We start from the raw sequence: 26,219 nt of genomic DNA on the forward strand, positions 1-26,219 counted from the left end.
CGATAACCATGTGTATGTTTGCCGAGAAAATAAAATTTTTGCGACAAAAATGTTCCATGTTCACCGCCCAAAAATAACATTTTGCTCTTTACCAGTTATTTCACTGCTAGAAATTTGATGTTATCTGCCACCAAATCCTTAGCCACACTGTTCACTACATGGACGGCGGAAGTACGTAGGCAGTTGAATGTTAGAGTCGATGGCGAAAAAATTCCGACAGTAAGCTAACCCAAGATACTCGGGGTCACATTCGACAGCCTTTTTAAGTCTTATGCCCATGCCACTGCAGTTTGCAACAATCTCCGCGGTAGAAGCAAGGTCCTCAAGTCACTTACCGGCAGCACTTGGGGTGCTGACAAAGAAACCTTGTTGACTACATATAAGGCAATTGGCCGGCCAATGGTAAACTATGCAGCGCCAGTGTAGACACCTGAAATGAGCGATACGCAGTGGAATAACATCCATATCTGTCAGAACGCTGCCCTCAGAGCTGCGACGGGATGTCTCCGTAGTGCAGCCCTGGATCACCTTTATGTGGAGACCAAGATCATCGGGAATAGACACAATTATATATTGTCAAAGCAGTACCTCCTGGGTGCCATAGTAGTAGCCATCCAAATCACCATCTTATGGATAAGCAACCACCACCAAGGAATGTAAAGGGTTGATCTTCATCTTCTAGAGCGCGAGTGAGCTTCTAGATCAGACAGGTCTGAACTGGATTCAGGAGGATACTATAGCTGAAGCGGTGAAAAGCTACAATGTGAATCCTGTTCTCGGAGTCCGACCACCGCCCATAGCACCAGAAGAAAGAGACCTCCCGCGTCAGACCAGTAGTTTTGGCCCAACTAAGATCAGGCAAGTGCAGCCGACGTGTGTCCCATTTGTAACCAAGGGCCACATGACACTCGTCACCTTTTCGCTTTTACATTAAAAACTTTTGCAACAATAACATTTTGCTCTCAAAATATATTTGGGGTGATCATATTCCTTCTCTGCGTGTATCGAAAAGTTCGTTTGTCTAAAATTTCGTTCGTGGTGGTAAGAAGTATTGTTTTTTGTGTGTACATACTTCTATGCTCTGACCATAGTATGTAGCCCCTAATTGTTTTGCACTCTCATTATTGTTCCGAAATCACAACATCGTTTCCTAAGGTGTTCTATATCTCTGCCAACTTCACATTCTCAATACCCTGTATAGAGTACACATTTATGATCATCTTTTGATTTGAACTGCAGCTGTAGTAGTAAAGATAAAATCCCAGTTGTCTATGATAAAACTTCAACGCTGCTCATACAACTATAAATTTATTTAAATAATGACATACAGACAAAGTGAAGGAAATAGAATTGTGAATAGAAGATATATGTTTTGTTTTGTCTATGGAAAATATGTCAAAATTATAGTTTAGTTATGTGAAAAATTTTGTAAAAACAATTTATTTGTTTGTGTTCTTTCATTCTTGCTCTCTCTCCCTCGTTGTTAATCGTCGCTCTCTTGGGAGTCTTGTCGATCTATAGAAATACACAACTGAAAATATTATCTAAATTAATTGTATGTATGTTACTCATTTTCCCATAAGAAATATGTTAAGCAGTAAATTAGCAAGGGATTAAATTGAAATTCTTTGAAATCCTGAAGAGAAATGTTTTGTTTAACATACATATCTCATTTAAGGTAGGAAGTAATTGTATTAAACACAATCAAAGAGTCTTTATTCCGCGTCTATTTACAATGGAAGAAGAGTTTTATTTTCTGATGAATGAAATTTTTGACAAACAAATATCGTTTCTCATTTGCTTTTCGCTGTAAGGAAGTTTTTTACAAATTTGGCAAAACAGACAAGTTCATGCGGGAAGAAAATCTCGATTTTGTAAAAGTCATAGTCAAATACACAATTTCTATAGAAAATTTTATCAATATTTTATTTCTATAGAAAATTTTGTCAAAATTTTATTTCTATAGAAAATTTTATCAAAATTTTATTTTTATAGAAAATTTTATCAAAATTTTATTTTTATAGAAAATTTTATCAAAATTTTATTTCTATATAAAATTTTGTCAAAATTTTATTTTTATAGGAAATTTTGACAAAATTTATATATGTATAGAAATTTTTTTAAAAATTTTATTTCTATAGAGAATTTTGTCGAAATTTCATTTCTATAGAAAATTTTGTCAAAATTTTATTTTTATAGGAAATTTTGACAAAATTTTACTTTTATAGGAAATTTTGTTTATAGAAAATTTTTTAAAAATTTTATTTCGGTAGAAAATTTTGTCATAATTTTATTTCTATAGAATTATGTTAAACTTATATTTCTATAGATAGTTTTGTCAAAATTTTATTTCTATAGAAAATTTTGTCAAAATTTTATTTCTGTAGATAGTTTTGTCAAAATTTTATTTCTATAGAAAATTTTGTAAATTTTTTTTATGCATTGTTGTTGTTTTTTTATATAGACAATTTTGTCAAAATTTTATTTCTATAGAAATTTTGTCAAAATTTTATTTCTATAGAAACTTTTGCCAAAATTTTATTTCCATTGAATTTTTTTACAAAATTTTATTTCTATAGAAAATTTTGTTAATTTTTTTTTATGCATTGTTGTTGTTTTTTATATAGACAATTTTGTCAAAATTTTATTTCTATAGAAATTTTGTCAAAATTTTATATCTATAGAAAATTTTTGCAAAATTTTATATCTATAGAGAATTTTGTCAAAATTTTATTTCTTTAGGAAATTTTGTCAAAAATTTCATTTCTTTAAAAAATTTTATAAAAAATTTATTTTTATTTATCTACAGAAAATTTATAAAGTACCATGAGTACAACCGTGATTATAATACTACTGTTGTCTTTGTAAGCGAATATAAAACTAATGGCCTGTTCCTGTATATCGAACGAAAGCTTTCTTTGGTAATCCAAACGAAAGAAAATTGTTTTTTGTTCTTCTATTTCGAAAGACAAGTCACTCCATATATTGTTGTCGAGCAATAAACGAACATATACAATGAGTGTCAAGAAAAAGGTAAAAACATTGTTCACATTTGAATGAATTCTTAGCCCAAAAATTTGAAAATACTCATTTTTGATAGTCAATGTATTCTCATACAAACGTAACGAATTTTCATAAGAAAGCTTTCGTTCGATATACAGGAACATGGCATTACTAAAAAAATTTCGTTATGTCGTTGGTCCAATTTTAATAAAAATTATCTTTCTATGTATATGCATCTTCCGAATTTTATAAATATGGCCATTTACTCTTCATTTATTTATCGATATTATTAAAATTTGGCACAAGGTAATTCTATTAGTATTGTTTTTGCCCATTTTTTTTGCAAGTGTATATTGAGTTTATCTTCACAATATGTTATATCAAAACCTTGTCGACATTTAAGAGCATATAGCATATCTCTCCATTAGTTGAATTTCCTCTCTTTGTTAAATGCAATGCAAATAAGATGTTACTCTCAGTCATTCATAGCCCCAAAAGCTCGTCGTACACGCTTGCAAACAAACGAAGAAATGGAGAAAAACAAATGCAAAAAGCAACAGTAACACCCAACAACGTGGAGATTGGGAGAGAATGTGTTGCCAAAAACTTCGGGCGGCTAGAAGCCTAACAAAGGAATATGTTTGGTTGGTGAGTTAAACAAGAATAAGAATTATTGTTGATGGAGAGCATTCATTTCAATACCAGAAGCAGCAGTTACATACATACAAACACAACTATTTGAGATTTTTTTTGTAACATTGTGTGAATTTATTTTGTGTGTTTTGCAGATATGTAGTTTTACAATCCAATAGAATAGCAGAGAACGCGAACGGATGTAGACGAAGTGCGCTTTTATGTTCGGTAATGGTGAAAAAAAACTATAACGACGGTTCACATTGTTTTACGACGAGTACTACTTATAACGGATTATCAATCCGAATGGATGTTTCGTTAGTGTTTTAGTGATTTTGAAATAGAATTTGAAAATTTTATATTTCACTGATTCTACTACATATGTTGCCAAACAAAAATATACTATCAATAAAAATTGATTAAAAAATAACGATAAATTAAAAAAGTGAATTCGTGCAAGAAGATAAAAACATTTTTTTTCTTTGCGAAAAAAAATATGTGAAATTTCGAAATATCATTTATTCTTATACAAAACTTCCAAAATGTTAATACCAATTATAAAACAAAAACTACAATAAATGAACAAAATTAAATTAAAGTAAAAGTGCAGCAAAAATTATCCTCATCATAACGAAACCTTGTCATAGGCCCGATTCTCTACATAAAAAAAAAACACATTTCTTGAAATCATGAAGAAAAACGTACATGATTTTCCACCAGACCGAAGTTCCATTCAAAATTCTATAATTCATGGATTAAAAAAATTCTATAATTCATGGATTAAGAAAATATACGGTGTCTTTTGAAGATTTGACTTTTTAGCCATGGTAGTATTTGTCCTTAGAGTTAGAAGCTTCGAATTTAAAATAAGTATCTTTAGATAAAAGAAAATTCTATTTCAGTTCTGTTTCAGTCAATGTGCCTTTAACAAACGTGAAACAACACTACAATATACTGAAACCGTCCTATAATTTTTATACACTCCACCATAGCATGGGGGTATATTAACTTTGTAAGACATCGAAATATTACTCTAAGATCCCATAAAGTACAGTAAAATCTCTCAAACATGGACACTCTGAAATCCGGACACCTCCCAAACCTGGACAGTTGGTTGGGGACGTTTTCTATATTAACACATTAAAATTAACCTCTCATACCTGGACACCTCTCAAAGGTGGACAAAAGTTACGCGACCGTGGGTTTCCACCTTTCAGAGGTTTCAATGAATATACACCCAGAAAAAAGTGCCTTCGAAACTAAAGGAAAAAATTTTCATCAATATAGTTTATCCATTTTATTTCCATTAAGGTAAATTTTTGTGAAAAATAATAAAATTTACTCGTTGCAGTAAAAAAATCCTAAACTGTAAGCAGTTAGGAATAGTTCATTAACTAGAATAAGGCATGGAATTTTACTCATACTATTTTCTTCGCTGGGTATAAGAATTTACTACTGAAAAAGAAAATTTTATTCACCGATAACAAAGCATTCGTAAAAATAAACAAAAACCGAACTAAAACCAAGTTTCCTCAAAATTAGTAAAATTTCTTATAAAATGATAATTGCGACTTCCTTTATAATAGAAAGTTTTTCATACATACGAACAACACTTGGTATAGAAAAATATTTTAGTTCATTCGTACTAAGAAGTATGCAATCCTTTCAAAACTTAAGGAAACACACTTGTTAGAATATAGGAAATTTTCCTAAATTTCTATTGTCTACCTGTAATCGATACCTGTCATCGTAATCGATGTGTTTGCGCGTGGGTGTAATCGATATATTTGCGCGTCGGTTGTTTTTTTAGTTGGAATCGCGTTGTTTCGGAGAGATTGTTAAAAAATAATATGGTAAAATAATATAATAAATAACAAATAAAATATATAAAATATTTGTTATTTTAAATTAGTGAGAAAAATTTTCGTTTTTTTAAATAAATCTATCAATGTTCGTGATAGCGTATAAAGAAAGAAAACACCAGCAGAATAACAACCCTTTCATTTGTCTTCATTTTGGAATCTTCAATTATCAGGTAATATTCAGTGACGCTAACCTTTTGCAACAAAAATGTTTTATGATTTTTTATATTTGTAGGTATTGAAATTGTAAAAGGAGGACAAAATCGTTAGGCAGCAACTTATTAAAAGTGAAAAGTACAAGAAGAAGAAGAAAAAGTGCGTTTTACAGTTGATAATATCACACGGAAATTGTGGAATAATAAACTAATATTTCAAAGAGATTCGATGCTGTTGATTCTTAATAAATATATTCAATATATTAATAAAACATGTCTTTTATTGAAGATAAAATTGCTTATAGAAATAAATAAAATTGTATTTAAAAACGAAGGTAAGCAGTTCTAATTATGAAGTAAAAGTTTTACCACAAATGTGTAAGATTTGTCGAAATGAATGAAAAAATTTCAATAAAATCATTCCATATATGAATTCAAATTAGTTAAATTTTTTCATTCTGTAGTATAGTGGTATATAAATATAGGAAAATGTTAACTAATATATGGAATGCATTATTCCTAATTTCTACGAAAATCACATCGTTCAAACAAATAAAAATGTCTTTGGCGCTATACGAAGTTCAACTTTCTTCACAATGAGTTCATTTTAACTTAAAGAAGGGGTCAATTTTTTCTGGGTGTATATTCTGGGTCGTGGTGAAATTCTGAGTCGTTCTAAGCATGTCCATCCGTCCGTCCATCTGTTCAAATCACGCTAACTTCCGAACGAAATAAGCTATCGACTTGAAACTTGGCATAAGTAGTTGTTATTGATGTAGGTCGGATGGTATTGCAAATGCAAAATGGGCCATATTGGACCACTTTTACGTATAGCCCCCTTATAATCCGACCCCCAGATTTGGCTTGCGGGGCCTCTTAGAGAAGCAAATTTCATACGATCCGGTTGAAATTTGGAACGTGGTGTTAGTATATGGTATTTAACAATCATGCCAAAATTGGTCCATATCGGTCTATAATTATATATAGCCCCCAGTCCTCAGATTTGACCTCCGGAGCCTTTTGGGGAAGAATTCATCCGATCCGGTTGAAATTTGGTACGTGGTGTTAGTATATGGTCTCTAATAACTATGCAAGAATTGGTCCATATATGGCCCCCATATTAACCGATCCCCATATTTGGCTTGCGGAGCATCTTAGAGAAGCAAATTTCATACGATATGGTTGAAATTTGGTACGTGGTGTAAGTATATGATCTCTAACAACTGCGTAAAAATTTGACTATATCGGTCCAAAATTATATATAGCCCCCATATTAGCCGATCCCCAGATTTGACCTCCGGAACCTATTGAAGGAGCAAAATTCATCCAATACGGTTGAAATTTGCTACTTGGTGTTAGTATACGGTCTCTAAGTTATTCAGTCAAATCCATAATAATAATTGTACGTGTGTGGTCTCATAAGTAATTAGCCTACGAAAACAGAACATTTGTCTCTTCCATCCTATTTAGAAAACAAGTATATACAGTAGTAAGTTCGGCCGGACCGAATCTTAAATACCCACCACCATGAATCAAATATAATAGTTTCCTTTGAAAATTTCAGGGGGTTTGATGACAAATATTTTCCCAAGCAGATCAGTTCAACCAGTACGCTTCCCACAGATAAATGTAAAGATTTTACCTATGAAGACTAGATCAGATTCTGAATTTATAAGAACCATTTTTTTGTTTGAGTTTTAGAGGAATCATAAACATCTTTTGGAAGTGTGCAAGAAAATGATGAAATAACCCCTTGATTTGAAATTTAAAATCTGTGGATTTTCATCCCAATTATTTAAATGACTACAGTTTCAAGCAATTTTCATGATCAGTGCGCCTTCTATACCCTCAATAAGTGAAATCGGTCTATATGGATGCCTTACCAAATGGACCGATAAAACTAAATCATACACACTTTGTTATGGGTCTAAAATGCCAGTTTATTTTCAATTTGTGGCAAATCGGATAAAAACTACAATTTCTAGAAACCCTAGGAGTTAAATCGGGAGTTCGGTGTAATGGGGGCTATACCAAAACATGGAAGGATACACACAGTATTCAGCACATTTAATTGTAGTTCTAGAATCTAGACCCCAAATCGGAGGGCCGGTTTATAAGGGGGCTATATCAAAAACTGTGCCGATACTCGGCACACCTCTTTATGGTCCTAGAATACCTCTAGATTTCCAGTTTCAGGCAAATTGGGTAAAACCAAGAAGTAAAATCGGTAGATCGGTCTATATGGGGACTATATCAAAACATGGACCGACACATCCCATTTTCGCCACACCTCTTTATGGTCCTAGAATACCTCTAGATTTCCAATTTCAGGCAAATGGGATAAAAAATACACTTTCTAGACGAACAAGAAGCAACATCGGGAAATCGGTCCATATGGGGGCTATACCAAAACATGGGCCGATAGGCACCATTTTCGGTACACTTTTTGATGGTCCTAAAATACCTTTAGATTTCCAATTTCAGGCAAATTGGATAAAAACTACAGTTTTTATAAGCCCAAGACCCCAAATCGGGAGGTCGGTTTATATGGGGACTATAACAAAACTTTTCGAACTTGACGTGCCTGCAAACAAAAGACGAATCTGTGCCAAATTTCAGGATGATAGCGCCATTATTGAAGGCTGTAGCGTGATTACAAAAGACGGACATGCTTATATAAACTTAGAATTTCTCCCTGATTAAGAATATATAGACTTTATATAGTCGGAAATCGATATTTCGATGTGTTACAAACGGAATGATAAACTTATTATACCCCCACCACCATTCTATGGTGGTGGGTATAAAAACAACCAACATACAAATATAATAAATAATAAGCTGCTATTCCACCTAGATATGGAACTATGAACTTATCGGACCTCCTACGTATATGCCATAAATTGAAACTATTTTTCCAAGTCTCATACAAATTGCCTCAGTTCAAATAAAAAAATTAATATTTTTCAGTTTTCCGTCAACAGTAGGGTATCAAATTTCCATAAAAACCAGCTTCGTAAATATGAATCATGGATCCAGTCAACAAACATGAGAGCAAACAAATTTGAAGTGGTATTTGAAATAAGTGAATTGAGCTGAAAACGCTAATCAGCTATGAACAAACAACAAGTCACAATAAAATGTCAATGGACATTTAGGAAAAAAATTCAAACTAAACTCGACATAAAGTAAAAGTGAAAAAACATATGCACACTGATAAAAAAAAATAAAACAAAAGAAAGTTGAGTGAATTCTTGATTGTGCCCTACTTACAAGTGTTGCTGATATGGCAAATCTACGCCAATCACCCACTGAAATTGAAGATAAATCAAAATTTTCCAAATCTCCTCAAAAAAGGCCACCAAAGTCTGATGTTGAATATCGTGATGATGACGATGATGATGGCTATGATGATCTTTACCATTTAGAACAATGTTATCAATGTGTTCCAAAAACTAAATCAATCTCTAGTATTCCTCCACATAATTATCATAATTCCTCCATGCTGCCCCCTAACCTAAATCCACTGCCCATGGTGTATGTATTATGTATATTGCTCCGAGATATATGCGGGATTTTAAGATCAACGGGTAGGCATCACCATCATCGTCGCTGGCTGACTATAACCACCTCCTGTGTGATTCTTCTATTCCATATTTCTACATTGCCAACTGCTCTGGCTGCACCTCAATCGTGTATACTCTGTGATAAAAATGATTTAAAAGCCAAAGATCCTCAAGGAAGTTATGAGGAGTTTCTGTTTGAACATCAGGTCACACGTCAAGATGCCATAAATGCTCTGAAGCAATTGAATGAAAGCTTTTACGATGGTAAGTGATTAATTCCAAAAAAGGTTATTAGACAATAATTAAAATTAAGCCAACATATTTTTGCTTTAACTAACTATACACGGACGAAAAAGACCGTTTTTCATATTTCAATTTTTTTTTAACACATTACTTTTAAGTGCAAGCATATAATGTTCATAAACTAGCACACCATGTTTGGGACATATATGTTAATATGTTAGAACATATTATGTTTGGGACAGAACATTTTTATAAATATAAAATGTTTGGATGCAAACATATATTAATTTAGAAGTAGCCCTTAAACATATGTGTGTTTAGAAAGAGAGACCTAGAGAATATGCTGCAAGTAAAAGAATGGAAATAACCAATTGGCGCCTTAAAAATATATATACACCAAGAAAATTAATATTTTGTAAATTTCGCATCCTAAAATTTAGGTTGCGAAATCTTTTTATACCCTCCATCATAGGATGGGGGGTATATTAACTTTGTTATTACGTTTGTAACACATCGAAATATGTTGTGGGTCGTGGTGAAATTCTGAGTCGATCTAAGCATGTCCGTCCGTCTGTTGAAATCACGCTAACGAAATAAGCTATCGACTTGAAACTTGGCACTAGTAGTTGTTATTGGTGTAGGTCGGATTGTATTGCAATTGTGTCATATTGGACCACTTTTACGTATAGCTCCTATATAAACCGACTCTCAGATTTGGCTTGCGGAGCCTCTTGGAGTCTCTAACAACCATGCAACAATTGGTACATATCGGTCCATAATTACATATAGCCTCCATATAAACCGATCCCCAGATTTGACCTCCGGAGCCTCTTGGAGGAGCAAATTTCATCCGATTCGGTTGAAATGTTGGTAGATTGCGCTAGTATATGGTCGCTAACAACCATGCCAAATTCTCTAATTATCGCGAAAAAGTTCATAATTTGTTTATGACTCCCCGACATATACCGGTCAAGACCTGAATTATATAGGTTAGAAAACCAAGTTAAGAAATTTTAAGATACCTTGCCATCGGCAAGTATTATCACAGCCTAATTAATTCGATTGTGGATGACAGTCTTTAGTAGAAGTTTCTACGCAATTAATGGTGGAGGGTACATAAGATTCGGCCTGGCCGAATTTACGGCCGTATATACTTGTTTACATTGGTTCTTTAGACTTTAAGCGAAGGATTAAAGTAATAAAGACAAGCATCTTAAATTTGGGAGCCGATCAATGGCTAGCATGACCGCTTTGCTCTCTCAAGGTCTGAATTCAATTTTACACACCAAATCTTTATTTGAAAGAAGCGACGTCATTGACTCGGAATCCATACGAAAATCCTAAAGTGAAGGTCAAAATCTTTAGATCCAAGTATTTTTTTTAGTGTGATTCTAATGGAGAGAATTTGGAAGCAAAAGTTCATAGTTTCCGAGTAAATAAAAATCCACAGCTAATTCTAAATAAACTTTTTAGTGTCAACGGAGAAAATCTGGCAACGGAGAAAATCTGGAAGCAAGAAGTCATAGTTTCCGAGTAAATTAAAATCAACAGCCAAATTCTAATTTTTTTAAAGCTTTTATAAAATCCTTTAGTTTTCAGCATTGAACTACACTGGTAGAAAAAGTTTTGTTTTTGAAATGTTCATAATGAGAACATTTCGTTGGATATGTGGTTTATTGAGAGCTATCCTACATCCTTCTCTTAAGGGTTTTGGAGTTGATTCTATGCCAAAAATCCGGCTTCTTTAAAATGAAGATATTTTAGAGACCTATCTAGCTTTAAATCTAGAATCAATAAAATTATAATTAGGATACCGATTAGCATCATTTACCAAATTTGGCAGTTTAAAAATTCAAATTATAACAGGTATCGCAAAGTAAAAAATGCTTTCTGAATTTGAAAAAAAATATTAAACCAAAAATGCAAAATCCTCAAAATAAGTCTTACCTTATATTTGAAGCATTTTTATCTTAAATCTAAAGAGTCAATATATGAACTAATTTAAAGACGATTATTTTAAATCAAAAATGTTTTTTCACTTTAAGGAAAATTTTTCCTCAGTTCAAAGACATACGACCTTGACGGAGGGGCGAACATTTCCAATATGAGAAAATTTTTGGAAGCAAAAATTATAAACTTTATTTTAAATAAAATGTCTTTGTGTTAAAACATTTTCCTTAATATATTGTAAATTGCGTGTTCTAAAATTTAAGCTACATAATCTTTCATATTATATCAATATTTTTTCAGTACATGGGGGTAGTAAGGGAGTGATTAGGTGGGCTATTTTATGAGGTTCATATATAAAACTTTTAACTTACTTTTTCTATATCGATTCCTTCAATAAACTGTCAATGAATTGTTTTCTTTTCTTTTTCTCCTTAGGTTTACAATCGGATAGTTCCTGTAATGCTGTAAGGTGTACAGAAAAAGTTAGCAAATATTGTTTGGGTCCACAATTCATTAACGATCATTGCTGGTGTGAATTTGGCCATAGTACAGGTAAGAGAAAAACATGTAAATTGGCAAGAATATTTTTTGAAATAAATTATTGCCTAAAGCCTGCATCAGATTGGATACTATAGGGGTTGTAGCAGAGTTGATAAATAACCAACACAATACAAACCTTCTAAAAACATCTATCTTTTAATAACAAATCTAAAATGTCTGATCTTACAAATTGAGTAGTTTAGTCATCTTTCTCCACCTTTAGTCCATATTTATTTGTATATTAAGGTTTTACTGCACTACAACCTGATGATTCAGCTTCATGAGGCTCCAAATACCATGAGCTTCGGCCTGGCACAACATAGCGGCGTTTTTATGTAAACTTGAATCTTGATAATAATCATGCAACTCCGTTCCAAATACCCTTTGTCTCATGAATTTAATGTCTGTTGTATATATATCTCACTCCATTTTCTGGTATTTGTTTTGCAATCGTTGTCAATGTAGCCACAGTCTTTAGTCATCCATTAATATTAGAGAATTGACTCCTTTCTGTTTTATTCAAATTATGCAAAATTCCTAAAATCACAAAAGTTTTGCAATAAATGAGTTTTTTTTTTAATTTTTGGGTTGTTTTGTTTTTATTGTTCGCCTTTACTTAAAATCTTACATTCATTGAGGGCATTAGTCATACCTAGTGTGCCATAAGCGCATGTGCAGGAAGGCATTTAAGAAATCGAATGCGACAATTTCAACAAAAAATAAAAAAAATCTATCCTTAAATACGAAAATTTAGACTAACGGTGTTTTATTTTCCAGTTAAATATGTCTCTTTATAAGCAAATAAATATTTATTTATGATACCCTTTTTGTCCCCAATGGATTTTGTTCGGCCTCAAAGAAATGCCGAACACCGAAAAAAAAATAACTTGTACTTATAAAAATTATATTCCCACAATTGATATATTTTTTCAGTATATCATGCGTTATATTTGAAGCCTATAGGTGAGTATTAAGTTCGAGTTTAGCCGCTAAAATCGCCATTTTTTCACGATTACTTTTCTTTAATAATACTTTTTAAGGAATACAAACTTTGTGAAAACTTGCTTTGGACTATTCCCCATTAAGTTATAATAAAATCTGCAACAAATATGTATAATTTTATGCCTTTTTTACTGTTTTAGTTTTCACTTTAGTGAAAAAACTCGAACTTAATACCCACCTTATTTTAAAAAGATAAAACTATACCTTGCCTATCAATACAAATTTTTCATACAGTTTTTCTTAAATTAAATTCAAAAAATCAAAATTGTCATTGAAGCGGAAGAAGCAATCATACGGAAACTCTTATTCTCCACATGCATAAAAACTTAAACAGTTTACAAAATGAAATCATGCATGAGAATATAACGTAAAGAAATAGGGACAGAACTACTTCAAGTACTCTGTTTATTAAATTTCAATTGATCAATAAGAACTTAAAAAATACACAGACTGCCACAAATCTCTCAATGAAAATCCTCAAAAAATCAATTTTTTTATATGAAAAACTTAAATTGGCCATATCTCATTAAATATACGTCCTAGAGCTAAAAGAAGGATAATTCGTGACCACACCCCAAAAATCAAAATTTCTATGAAAATCCTCAAAAAATCAAATTTTTTATATGAAAATCTTAAAAGGGCCATATCTCATTAAATATGCGTCCTACACACAAAAAAAAATTTCTGATTCAATCACGAAATTAATTGATCCAATTAATTTTTTAATTGAAATGTCTTCAATCACAGAAATGATAGTATCAATTAAAAAATTAATTGGCAGTCAATTAAAAAATTAATTGATACTATTAATTTGTGTGATTGATTTTTGTTTCAATTAAAAAATTTGTTGAATCAATTAAATTTTTCATTGAATATTTTTTAAAACTCAAGATTTTAATTGGAAAAATTTTCGTGAATTTTTTTTTCTGTGTAGAGCGAAAAGAAGATTAATTCGCGACCATCCTCAAAAAATCAAATTTTTTTTTACGAAAATCCTCAAAAAATCAAATTTTTTATATGAAAAACTTAAATTGGCCATATCTCCTTAAATATGCGTCCTAGAGCGAAAAGAAGGTTCATTCGTGACCACACCCCAAAAATCAAAATTTCTCTGAAAATACTCAAAAAATCCAATTTTTTATATGAACAACTTAAAAGGGCCATATCTCCTTAAATATGCGCCCTAGAGCGAAAAGAAGGTTTATTCGTGACCACCCCCAAAAAACCACCCCCAGTATTCATCTAATAAGTGAAATACTAGGGAACTTCAATGAGCTAAGACGACTTTAAATGTTGCAACGGAGCTAAAATCACTAGCGTCCTGCAAACATATTAGTACTGCGTAATGAGGCTATTATGTTTGTTAATGACCGATGGATATTCCTGCAAGCATTGCATATATAGAAAAAAATGTAATTTGGTTCTATCTCAAGTTTATATAGTAATCGATTTATTAGCATTCTTAAGTCTTCATTCAAAAAAGTTTAATAGGATCCAACGATTTTGACCTGCTTCTTTAAAATAAAGACATTTTAGAGAGCTATCTAGCTTTCAAGATGGGTCCATTTGTAGTAAATTTTTAAAATTTTAAGAAAATCTGAACTATTTTGTGGTAAATATGAATTTAGTAAACCTTTATGCTTCATTTATAATTTTTCCTCCTTTTTAGTTAGCTTAACGAACGTACATTAAAAATTATTAAAGTCCAGGAAAATGTCTCATATTGGAGTAATTTTGACTAAAGCATAATAATTTCCATGAACTAAAATAGAGTTAAAATGGCTTTAGTGCCCTGCGGTGCCACTGGGCTCCAAGGTACTTGGTAATGCCTCTACAAATAAATGTCAGTTTAAAAATCCCAATTATAGCAGATAAGTAAAAAAATGTTTTCTTAAGTCAAAACAAAACAAACTTAAACCAAAGATGCCATACTTCAGAGACATACGACTTTAACGAAGATACCCAAATTTTAGAGATTCGTCTCCTAAATTTGAAGAAACCAAATTTTAAAACAAAGAGTATGATCTTTTTTAATTAAGATTTCTTTATTTTGAAAAAATATGTCCTTTATATTGTATAAATTACATGTCCTCAAATTTAGGTTGCATATTAGGTAAATATTTTTTCAGAATTTTAATATCAACTAGCTCGTTCTCTGATGCGGTAGTTTGCAAACAAACATATAGCTCTATTTCTACATTTGTAAAAATTTCCTTTATGAGAATCTATCTGACGATTTCAATCCAAGACCAAAAGGGTAAGCACGAGCTTCGATCCAGCCGAGCCTAGTAATATTTTTTTTCTTGTTTGCAATATACCATTCTTTACCTCCAATTTAATGGAGGTAAATTGAAATCTATTAACAGTTCATTTGATTGGGTTGTTTGGTGGTTTCACTTCACTTAATTTCTTATTTCTAAGGTTGGGTTAATAGAAGATTGAGATAATTTACGGTAGAACTATATTAGCAAAAGTACATTGAAAAAAAAAATAATTAACTTAAACGCAAAAAATTATGTACCATAAGAGGGCAGTTCGGAAACTTCTTAGCCTAGCACAAAAAGCGCGGTATAAACAGAAAAAAGTTAAGTGTTTTGGAAACTTTCATCTCTGTTATGAACACATGTTAATATTTTTTTCGATCTGGCAACTCCTTCAAAAAAGACGCATCCGCAATTTTTTTACAATAGAAAAATTAGAAATGTGTGCTGTCATTAAATATTTACAAGAAATTCATAATGATATGGTGAATGTGTTAGGTGAAAGTGCTCCTTCATATGCAACAGTAAAAAATTGGGTTGCTGAATTTAAACGTGGTCGTACAAGCATTGAAGATGAACCGCATAGTGGACATCCAAAAACAGCAACAACAACAGAAATTGTAGCCAAAGTGCATGGTATGCAGTGTTGCCAACTCCCCAAGGCCAAAAAGCACCAAAAATATATTATAAATTCTAACATACCACCTTCCACCACAAAATCGAAAATTAAATGCTCTATTAAAAAAAAAAAAACTTCCGAAGATGTACCTATTATACAACTTTTGTGAATTGAATTTTAAGAAGTTAAGATGGGTATTAAGATCGAGTTTAGCTGCTAAAATAGTCATTTTTTTGACAATTACAATTTCTTTAATAATTCATTTTGAGGAATACAAACTTTGTGAAAATTTGCTTTATGCTATTCCCCATCAAGTTATAATAAAATTTGCAGCAAATATGCATAATTTTATGCCTTTTTTACTGATATAGTTTTCACTTTAGCGGCAAAACTCGAACTTAGTACTCACCATTATGAACCGCTATTCAAGTATACACTTTGATCAGTTTTAATGCTTTCGTCCAATTCATTTTGATCAGTGATGTTTTTCAACTTTCAAAATATTAATATATGGAAGGAGTCTATTGCTTATTTCAGTTGTGCATGCTTTTGTGAATTTAATACAAACGTTTTTAATGACATCTTTACCAAATTCGAAAATTCGACACTCATCGCGCGACTTTCCTACAGAATACCCTAAATAACAATATTAATTAAAAAATAATCAATACCAACTTCAAAACAAACAAATTCTATATTTGGCAATAAATTTGAGTTTCTTCGGCTCTTGAAAGTCTAATCAAAATTTTTGTATCAATTAAACTTAATACTGTTCAAAATAAAAAAAGCACCAAAAGCACTAAATGAAAATGCCAGAAAGCACCAAGTTGGTGCTTTTTTTGAAAAGGCACCAAAAAGGCAATTTGGTGCTTTTTAGAAATCAAAAAGCACTAAATTTGGTGCTAAAAGCACCAAATTGGCAACACTGATGGTATGGTATTAAATGATCGACGAATAAAAGTGCGTGAAATTGCTAATATCATGGGCATCTCAAATGATCGAGTCCATTTAATTTTGCATGAAGAACTACAGATGAAAAAGCTTTCTGCAAGATGGATGCCGCATTTGTTAACAGTCGATCAAAAACGCATAAGAATGAACATTTCTCAAGCTTGTTTGGGTCGTTTTAAGCCACCGTGGTGCATGGTTAGCATGCCCGCCTTGCATACCAAAAAGTTTTTAAGCGGTGGATTACCCACCTCAGTAATGCTGGTGAAGTTTCTGAGGGTTTCAAAGCTTCTATAAGTGGTTTAACTGCAACGTGGAACGCCGTTCGGACTCGGCTATAAAAAGGAGGTCCCTTGTCATTGAGCTTAACATGAAATCGGGCAGCACTCAGTGATAAGAGAGAAGATCACCAATGTGGTACCACAATGGACTGAATAGTCTAAGTGAGCCTGATACATCGGGCTGCCACCTAACCTAACCTAAGCGAAATAAAATGGATTTTAAGCGTCGTTTCATAACTGTTGATGAGACATGGATCCACCACTATACTCCAGAGGCAAAAGAACAATCCAAACAATGGACTGAAGCTGGAGGAAGTGCTCCAAAGATGGCAAAAACAATTCAATCAGCTGGTAAGGTTATGGCAACGGTTTTTTGGGACTTCAAAGTTATTTTATTGATTGACTATCTGCAAAAGGTTAAAACAAGAAATTCAGAGTACTATTGCAACTTTTTGGATCAATTAAATGTACAAATTCGAGAAAAACGTCCTGGCTTACAACACAAAAAAAAAATAATTTGTCATCAAGACAACGCACCAGAGTGTTTAACAATGGCTAAAATCAACGAATTAAAGTACGAGTTGCTTGACCACCCACCTTATTCTCCTGATTTAGCTCCCAGTGACTTTTACTTGTTCCCAAATCTAAAAAAAAATCCTTGCTGGCAAGCGTTTTACCTCAAATAAAGATGCAATTACAGTTGTAAACCACTATTTTGAAGACCTTGAGGAAAACTATTTTAATCAAGGGATAGAATTGCTAGAAATGCGTTGGACTAAGTGTATTGCAGTTTCAGGAGATTATATTGAAAAATAAAAATATTTTTGAAAAACTAACTATTCTCTTTCATTGATAGGCTAAGAAGTTTCCGAACCGCCCTCGTACGTGGGGTTTCAATAAATCCCTAGACCCAAAGAAAAAAATACCTTCCTCCGGAACGAAATTTTAGACTAACGAAATTCCCCTTTCGTACAAATTAATTTCTTTTAGAGCAAATAAACACGAATTTATGATAGGTGATTCAACGATTGTCTCTAAACTTTTTTTCTTGGTTTTAAAGAAATTTTTTTAGAGTCAAACGAAAGCTTCGCTTGTCTGAAAATTCGTTACTCAGAAAAGACAACGAAATACCCCTTTCATGTAAATTAATTTCATTTAGAGCAAATAAACACGAATTTATGATGGGTGATTCAACGATTGTTTATTTGATTTTAAAGAAAAATTTTTAGTGTCAAACGAAAGCTTCACTTGTCTGAAATTTCGTTTGTCAGAAAAGAAAACTCTTCTTTCAGTGTAGACAAAAGAAAATAATAACGAATATTTTCAAAATGTGTCGGTTTATTACTCCTCTTTTAGATGGTACTTCTGCATCTAAAGGAGATATCGATACTTTATCCCAACTTAACGACATGAAAGAACATTTCTCGTAAGGTTTCACCTTGTTCGAAACAATTCTCATATTGCAACTTTCTTATCATAACGATTTGTTTTCAGTTTTTTAGTGATTGTGATTTTCTGTCTAGTGCATTTTAATTGTATGTTAGCATGCTCATATATATGTGCTATAATTAAAACAAGCGTATAACAAAAATTTTCAAATAATCAACATAAGCTAATTAACAACATGATAAGGTGCAATTAAAATGCATGTTGCCTGGATTATTTCAAGTTCATTCAATTCTATAAAAAAAATCTAAGCCACCAGTCAGAATTTGAAATGCATGTTGTTTCAAAGTTATATTATGAAGAAACAAAATGTGGCATATACAGCATACCGCCAATATTTACAACTGGTCAGGCAATCACAATCACAAATTAGAAATCCTCCATGAAATTTACAAACTTTATTTAATTAAATGATTACAACTGAATAACACATAAATGGAGAATTACTTCTATTATCCGAACGACAAATTGTGGTTACACGCAAAGTGCTGGTTGGTATTTGCCAAGTACTCAGGGTGCTGACTGATAAACAGCCCCATCATGGACGGAGAATAACAACTGTATAAAGCGCTTTCAAAATGTGACTTTAATTCATTGGTCGATAGAAATGAAAAATTGGGTTAATTTTTTTGCACATGCTAACCAAACCATAGTACAACCCAATTAACCATTTGACTGTTAGGAAGAAAATTACTCAAAATGTCATTTAGCTTAGTAAACGTAATCTATTTCAAGTTATGATGTCAAAACTAAAACTACAACGTAATGTTATAAGAGTACCATCATATGCTATGGCTTATTTCTAGTGGAAGTAATATGAATATTTTGCATTATATTTGAGGATATAAAAATTATTAAATTATCCTTATTTATAATTAATTATTATTCGAGCTTTATGGACAAAGAAGATTTAGAAACTTGATAAATTGAGGCATTAAAAAGAAAATGCCAGATACAACTTTATATACGCCTAACTATACATTTTTCCATAGTTTTCTCATAGTTTTCAGTATAGATCGGGCTGGGGGAGATTACTCAATTTGCGACCTATATGCTAACTTGTAATGGGGAAAGCTTATAGGAATTATAACAGGTTGGCTGATAATCCCCGGTCTGACATATAAAGGGTGATACGGTCAAAATTTGGTCAAGGGAAAACGCGTGTAAATCGGTGAAATCGTTTATTTAAAAAATCAAATTAAATTTCTTTTTCAAGTTCAATTAGTATAAAATTCAGAAAAATTATTCAGTTAGGCTTTCGCTTTTTCAAATCCGAATTGCCGGGCCTCACGCTTGACACCTGCCATCAGATTTTGTACAGCCACCTTCTTCGCCGTAGAAAGCCAGTTTGCCTTGAACTGGTGCTCGTCCTTAGCAGTTTTTTTTTTTGGTCTTCTTTAGGTTCCGCTTGACAATAGCCCAGTATTTCTCAATTGGGCGGAGCTCTGGCGTGTTGGGAGGGTTCTTGTCCTTGGGAACCACATGCACGTTGTTGGCGGCGTACCACTCCATGGCCTTTTTACCGTAATGGCAAGATGCCAAATCCGGCCAAAACAGTACGGAACAACCGTGTTTCTTCAGGAAAGGCAGCAGACGTTTATTCAAACACTCTTTCACGTAAATTTCTTGGTTGACAGTCCCGGAAGCTATGAAAATGCTGCTTTTCAAGCGACAGGTACAGATGGCTTGCCAAACCAGATATTTCTTTGCGAACTTTGACAGTTTTATGTGCTTGAAAATATTTGCTACCTTTCCCCTTCCTTTTGCCGTATAAAACTCCTGTCCCGGAAGCTGCTTGTAGTCGGCTTTGACGTAGGTTTCGTCGTCCATTACCACGCAGTCAAACTTCGTCAGCATCGTCGTGTACAGCCTCCGGGATCGCGCTTTGGCCGTCGTATTTTGTTTATCATCGCGATTTGGAGTCACTACCTTCTTGTAAGTTGATAGTCCGGCTCGTTTTTTGGCTCGATGCACGGTTGTAGACGATACACCCAGCTTATTTGCGGCATCTCGGAGAGAGAGGTTAGGGTTTCGCTTGAAACTACCGACAACTCTCTTTGTCGTCTCAGCGGCTTCCGGTTTTCGATTTCCCCCCGATCCAGACTTCCTGGCTGTCGACAAACGTTCCCCAAACACTTTAATTACATTTGTAACGGTTGATTTGGCAACTTTTTGCGATTTTGCCAGCTTTGCGTGCGAGTACACGGTTGAAAAAGACTGTTTTTCATATGTTTGGCTATAAACATTATATGTTTGGAACATAAATTTTTAAACACAATATTTTTGAGTGCAAGCATATAATGTTCATAAACTAGCATAACATGTTTGGGACATATATGTTAATATGTTAGAACATATTATGTTTGGGACATAAAATGTTTGTAAATATAATATGCTTGGATGCAAACATATATTAATTTAGAAATAGCCTATAAACATATATGTGTTTGGTAGCTTGGAGCGCTATTTAACAGGGAGCGATATTGAATTAAGTTGGTGGTTGTTGCTTGTTATTACAAAATTAACATTTTATTTTTCCTTGGGCAATTGATCAGCTACTTCTTTGATCCTTACAAACTGTGTGGTCCGCTGTTCGAATCCCCGTCCGGCAAAAGGTAAAATTAAAATATAAATAAATCATAAAATTGAATAATTTCTTCTACAATGTTTGTATTACAGAAAAAGGTGCTAAGAACTAAAAAATCTCGTGGAAGTGAGAAAGATGTGGGGGAATATACAATTAGGCAGAAACAAAATTTTGAGCATTCAGGTCGAAAACCTATGTTGTTAGCACCTATATTACCTGTTTATTTTCATAATTCATTATGATTGTAAATATATAAATAAATAAATAAAATTTTGAGCACAATATTGTTTGGGAGAATTTTTTTAAGCATATAATATTTTTGGGTGCAAAATGCTTCCAAACATTATATGTTCACATAATAACATATTGTGTTTTGGAAGACAACATTATTGAATTTGGATGCAAAAATACAAAATGTTTGGAACTTAGACTACCCAAACATATATTGTTTAGACCAATATGCTTTCAAACATATTATATATTGGAAGAGATCAAACATATAAATGTTTGGGCAATACCCAAAAATATATATGCTTGAAGCAAAATATGTTTGGGAGTATATGTTACAGAAGCGATTTTTTGTGAGCGTGTAGCTCGGATTTTCGCGATGCGCGAGCAAAATTTTGATACGCTGCTCTTCTTGCTTGGACGGCATTTTGACAACTGAAGAGTGAATTCCAAAATCAAAATAGGAGCAACATTCTACACACACACACCTTCAAAATGAGGGGTGTTCAGGTTTTTTAAATGCAAAATTGAAAGAAATACGTCAAGTTTATATTGACCAAATTTTGACCGTATCACCCTTTAATTCATGAAATCAAATTCTCAGCACAGCACAGTATGTTCCTAAAAAGGGGACTAATATATAAATTATAAAGAACATATATCTGAGGCCTGAGCGTTGGCATACTATACTTTCGCGGTTGACATTTATAGGTATATTTGAAAATCTTGTATACTTATGCTTAAACTTGACCAAATAAATCCACAGTAGCCAATAGTATGCCATTAACAAATTTTTTAATTGCGTTTTTACTAGACCTTTTGTTATCTATATAAGGATATTTCAAAACTTTATGTCACCTGACTCATCAAATGTCTAGCATACATGGTTTTTGCATAAATAAAACAAATAGTAAGCTTAACTACCTGAATTTCTATTAAATTCTTTTTATTGGTCTTTTGTGTAAAAAAATGTGTAGAAATATTACTATCCCATCATTAATAGAAATTCTAGGTACAAAAAATGTATGCATATTATTCATACCTCTATTCATACACACGTAGTGTATATAAAATATATCTGAATATATAGATTTTTCTTTGGCATGTATGTAAACAAAATCAGAATTGAACATATCTGCATTATGTCTTGCATATTAAAAAGGCTATATTCACTTGTTCTATTACTTACTTACTAGCGGAACGTCAATGTTCAATCGTCAACAGTGATTTGAGGAAGTATGTGTACACATTCATAAATGTGTTTTTATCAGTATTAGTAGGATTGAATAGGTGTTTGTAACTGCAACTATAGTAATGATGGGGTTAGAATATTTGGAAAAATTATCAGGTTAAGAAAAAAATTTTGAAAAAAAATCTGCAGAAACAAAATTTTGACGAAAATGTTGACAAAATTTTCTATAGAAATAAAATGTTGACAAAATTTTCTATAGAAATAAAATTTTTACAAACTATTCTATAGAAATAAAATTTTGACAAAATTTTCTATAGAAATAAAATTTTGACAAAATTTTCTATAGAAATAAAATTTTGACAAAATTTTCTATAGAAATAAAATTTTGACAAAATTTTCTATAGAAATAAAATTTTGACAAAATTTTCTATAGAAATAAAATTTTGACAAAATTTTCTAAGAAATAAAATTTTGACAACATTTTTATAGAAATAAAATTTTGCCAAATTTTATATAGAAATAAAATGTTGGCAAAATTTTCTATAGAAATAAAATTTTTACAAACTATTCTATAGAAATAAAATTTTGACAAAATTTTCTATAGAAATAAAATTTTGACAAAATTTTCTAAGAAATAAAATTTTGACAAAATTTTTTATAGAAATAACATTTTTACAAACTATTCTATAGAAATAAAATTTTGACAAAATTTTCTATAGAAATAAAATTTTGACAAAATTTTCTATAGAAATAAAATTTTGACAAAATTTTCTAAGAAATAAAATTTTGACAAAATTTTTTATAGAAATAACATTTTTACAAACTATTCTATAGAAATAAAATTTTGACAAAATTTTCTATAGAAATAAAATTTTGACAAAATTTTCTATAGAAATAAAATTTTGACAAAATTTTCTAAGAAATAAAATTTTGACAAAATTTTTTATAGAAATAAAATTTTGCCAAATTTTATATAGAAATAAAATTTTGACAAAATTTTCTATAGAAATAAAATTTTGACAAAATTTTCTATAGAAATCAAATTTTCATTGTTGGGTTTAATGAACTATAGAAATAAAATTTTGACAAAATTTTCTATAGAAATAAAATTTTGACAAAATTTTCTATAGAAATAAAAATTTGACAAAATTTTCTATAGAAATAAAATTTTCTATAGAAATAAAATTTTGACAACATTTTCTATAGAATTAAAAATGTTAACAAAATTTTCTATAGAAATAAAATATTTTTTTTGGTGGTTTTGTTCTTTAAGCATTGTTGTTGTTCTTTATTTCGGCATAAGGCGGCTGTCATGCAAGACCTTTTTTCGGAAGGTTCAAGTGTGGTTCATTGTTGTATTTAATGAACTGCCTGAATTTATTCTGATAATTGGTTGATAGTTTTGCTGCAAGTAAAGGATGCTGATGAGGAATGTGGTAATTCCGAAACGTGCGTCCATCCAAACATCTTGCAGTCTATAGGGCTTTGCCCAAATAAATTTGATAAACATTCTTTTCCTCTGTTGATTAAGCTACACTTGTAGTTTAGTCAATGCATGGTTTTAATCTGAAATAAAAACACAACAGAAATAAAATTTTGTCAAATTTTCTATAGCAATAAAATTTTGACAAATTTTTCTATAGCAATAAAATGTTGACAAAATTTTCTATAGAAATAAAATTTTGACATTTTCTATAGAATTAAAATTTTAACAAAATTTTCTATAGAAATAAAATGTTACCAAAATTTTCTATAGCAATAAAATTTTGACAAATTTTTCTATAGAAACAAAATGTTGACAAAATATTCTATAGAAATAAAATGTTGACAAAATATTCTATAGAATTAAAATTTTAACAAAATTTTCTATAGAAATAAAATGTTACCAACATTTTCTATAGAAATAAAATTTTGACAAAATTTTCTATAGAAATAAAATTTTGACAAAATTTTCTATAGAAATAAAATGTTGACCTGCCTACAGAAAAGTCGAATATTTACAAAATTTGTGTATAACAATTCTATTATTAAAGGATTAGAAGAATTTCATCCTGACAATAGAGGCTTATGTCCATTATTTGGATCTAAGGAAATGTGTTGCTTACCCTCTTGGGCCTCTGAGATTCTATGGGTAGTTTTTTAAAAATTAAATTTTTATGTTAATAATATTTAAAAAAAAATTTTACAATATTTAAATTTAATTTGCGTGTTTTTATCATAAATACTTTATAATGTTCTTTTCCATTTCGCAATCCTTGTAGATCTATTTCTGTTAGCCTCATGGTTTTATTCCCTCGAATTTAAACAGTAGTGCGAGTTCATAAACACCACTGCACTAATACCTTCTGGACATCATAAAAAAGATGACTTCATAAAAATTTATTTGGAATTTTTGATCGCCACGTTAAGTGTTTGCATTGACCAAGATATTTTTGCTTTCATTTTTGGCTATACTAAAAATATCAAAACAACAATAAAACGAAAATACACAACCACACAGTTATAGTATAAACATTTCCATCCAAAGGCATAGAAAAATTTATGAACTTTGGAAAATTATAACAATAATAAACTAAAATGTTTGGAGTATACTTGGTAGACCGGTGTCGATGATATTCCTGGCATGAGATTGTTGAGGGTGTGTACCGAAAGAAAACACATTGCACTTTTTTTCTACAAATGAAAATGGACGAAAAAAGATGCGAAACGCCAACAATAAGAACCCACAATCCCATTCGCATCGATGTAAAATAGAAATATTTCTTAAATGCTACATTATACCAGTGATGCCGTAGGAGATATCCTCAAATATTTGGAATTAACAAAAAAATCGAAAATCGATCCAAAATAATCTACCAAAATTTGAAGAAAATTCTACCAAAAAACTATCAAACAAAAAATCATCTATAGAAAATTTTATCAAAATTTTATTTCTATAGAAAATGTTGTCAACATTTTATTTCTATAGAAAATTTTGTAAACATTTTATTTCTATAGAAAATGTTGTCAACATTTTATTTCTATAGAAACTTTCGTCAAAATTTTATTTCTATAGCAAATTTTGTCAAAATTTTATTTTTATAGAAAATGTCAAAATTGTATTTCTATAGAAATTTTTTATTTCTATAGAAAATTTTATCAAAAGTTTGTTGTTATTAAAATTTCTTAAATGCCTCTTAGTTGGAGAGGAATATTTTGCAAAATCTACCAAAATATCGAGAATTCTACCAATCTACCAAACAGTAAAAAAAATACTTTCCTCCGGAACAAAATTTTGGACACACGATTTTTAGCATCTAAAGAAATCTTCGCTTGTCTACCTGTTTAACTTATCATTCAGTTTAGGCACACTCACAATCTTCATGGGCCCTGAAAACTTTCAACAATTCTGCGATTCATCTTCAAAATACCAATTCCATATGTCTTTAGCTTTTACCCACTGGTTTAGATGAGCATTCAACCTACAATCTTCTGGGGTCTTAAACATTTTCGAGAATTCCGCAAATCATTTTCAAAATCCCGGGATTTCCAGGACAATCCAGCACGACATCTCTACTATATTCATGGCAACATTGTGAAAATCATGATTTTCGTCCATATAGGTTTTCTTTTCCAAAAGCTTTTTTTTATAGATTTGGTTCTGGTGCATGAGAACAAATCAATGTTTCTTATAATGGAAAATACGACATATCATCATACACTC

At 31.3% G+C, this 26,219-nt stretch overlaps 1 protein-coding gene across 9 annotated transcripts in view; it reads left to right on the forward strand.

Moving 5' to 3' along the window:
* The window catches only part of LOC142234021 (uncharacterized), a 46,066-nt gene that overhangs the window by 7,567 nt on the left and 12,280 nt on the right, over window positions 1-26,219 (forward strand). The window contains exons 1-4 of one of the 9 annotated variants that reach the window (XM_075305080.1): window positions 3,498-3,651; window positions 3,792-3,953; window positions 8,624-9,483; window positions 11,848-11,964. In XM_075305080.1, the coding sequence (XP_075161195.1) occupies window positions 8,940-9,483; window positions 11,848-11,964 (661 nt within the window). In that variant the 5' untranslated portion in view covers window positions 3,498-3,651; window positions 3,792-3,953; window positions 8,624-8,939. Of the gene's footprint in view, window positions 1-3,497; window positions 3,652-3,791; window positions 3,954-4,250; window positions 4,464-8,623; window positions 9,484-11,847; window positions 11,965-26,219 lie in introns of those variants that run through there. The other 8 variants (XM_075305082.1, XM_075305081.1, XM_075305079.1 and 5 more) reach the window with 8 other exon arrangements.

Source organism: Haematobia irritans, chromosome 4 (assembly GCF_050003625.1).
Source record: "Haematobia irritans isolate KBUSLIRL chromosome 4, ASM5000362v1, whole genome shotgun sequence".
Classification (NCBI taxonomy): domain Eukaryota; kingdom Metazoa; phylum Arthropoda; class Insecta; order Diptera; family Muscidae; genus Haematobia; species Haematobia irritans.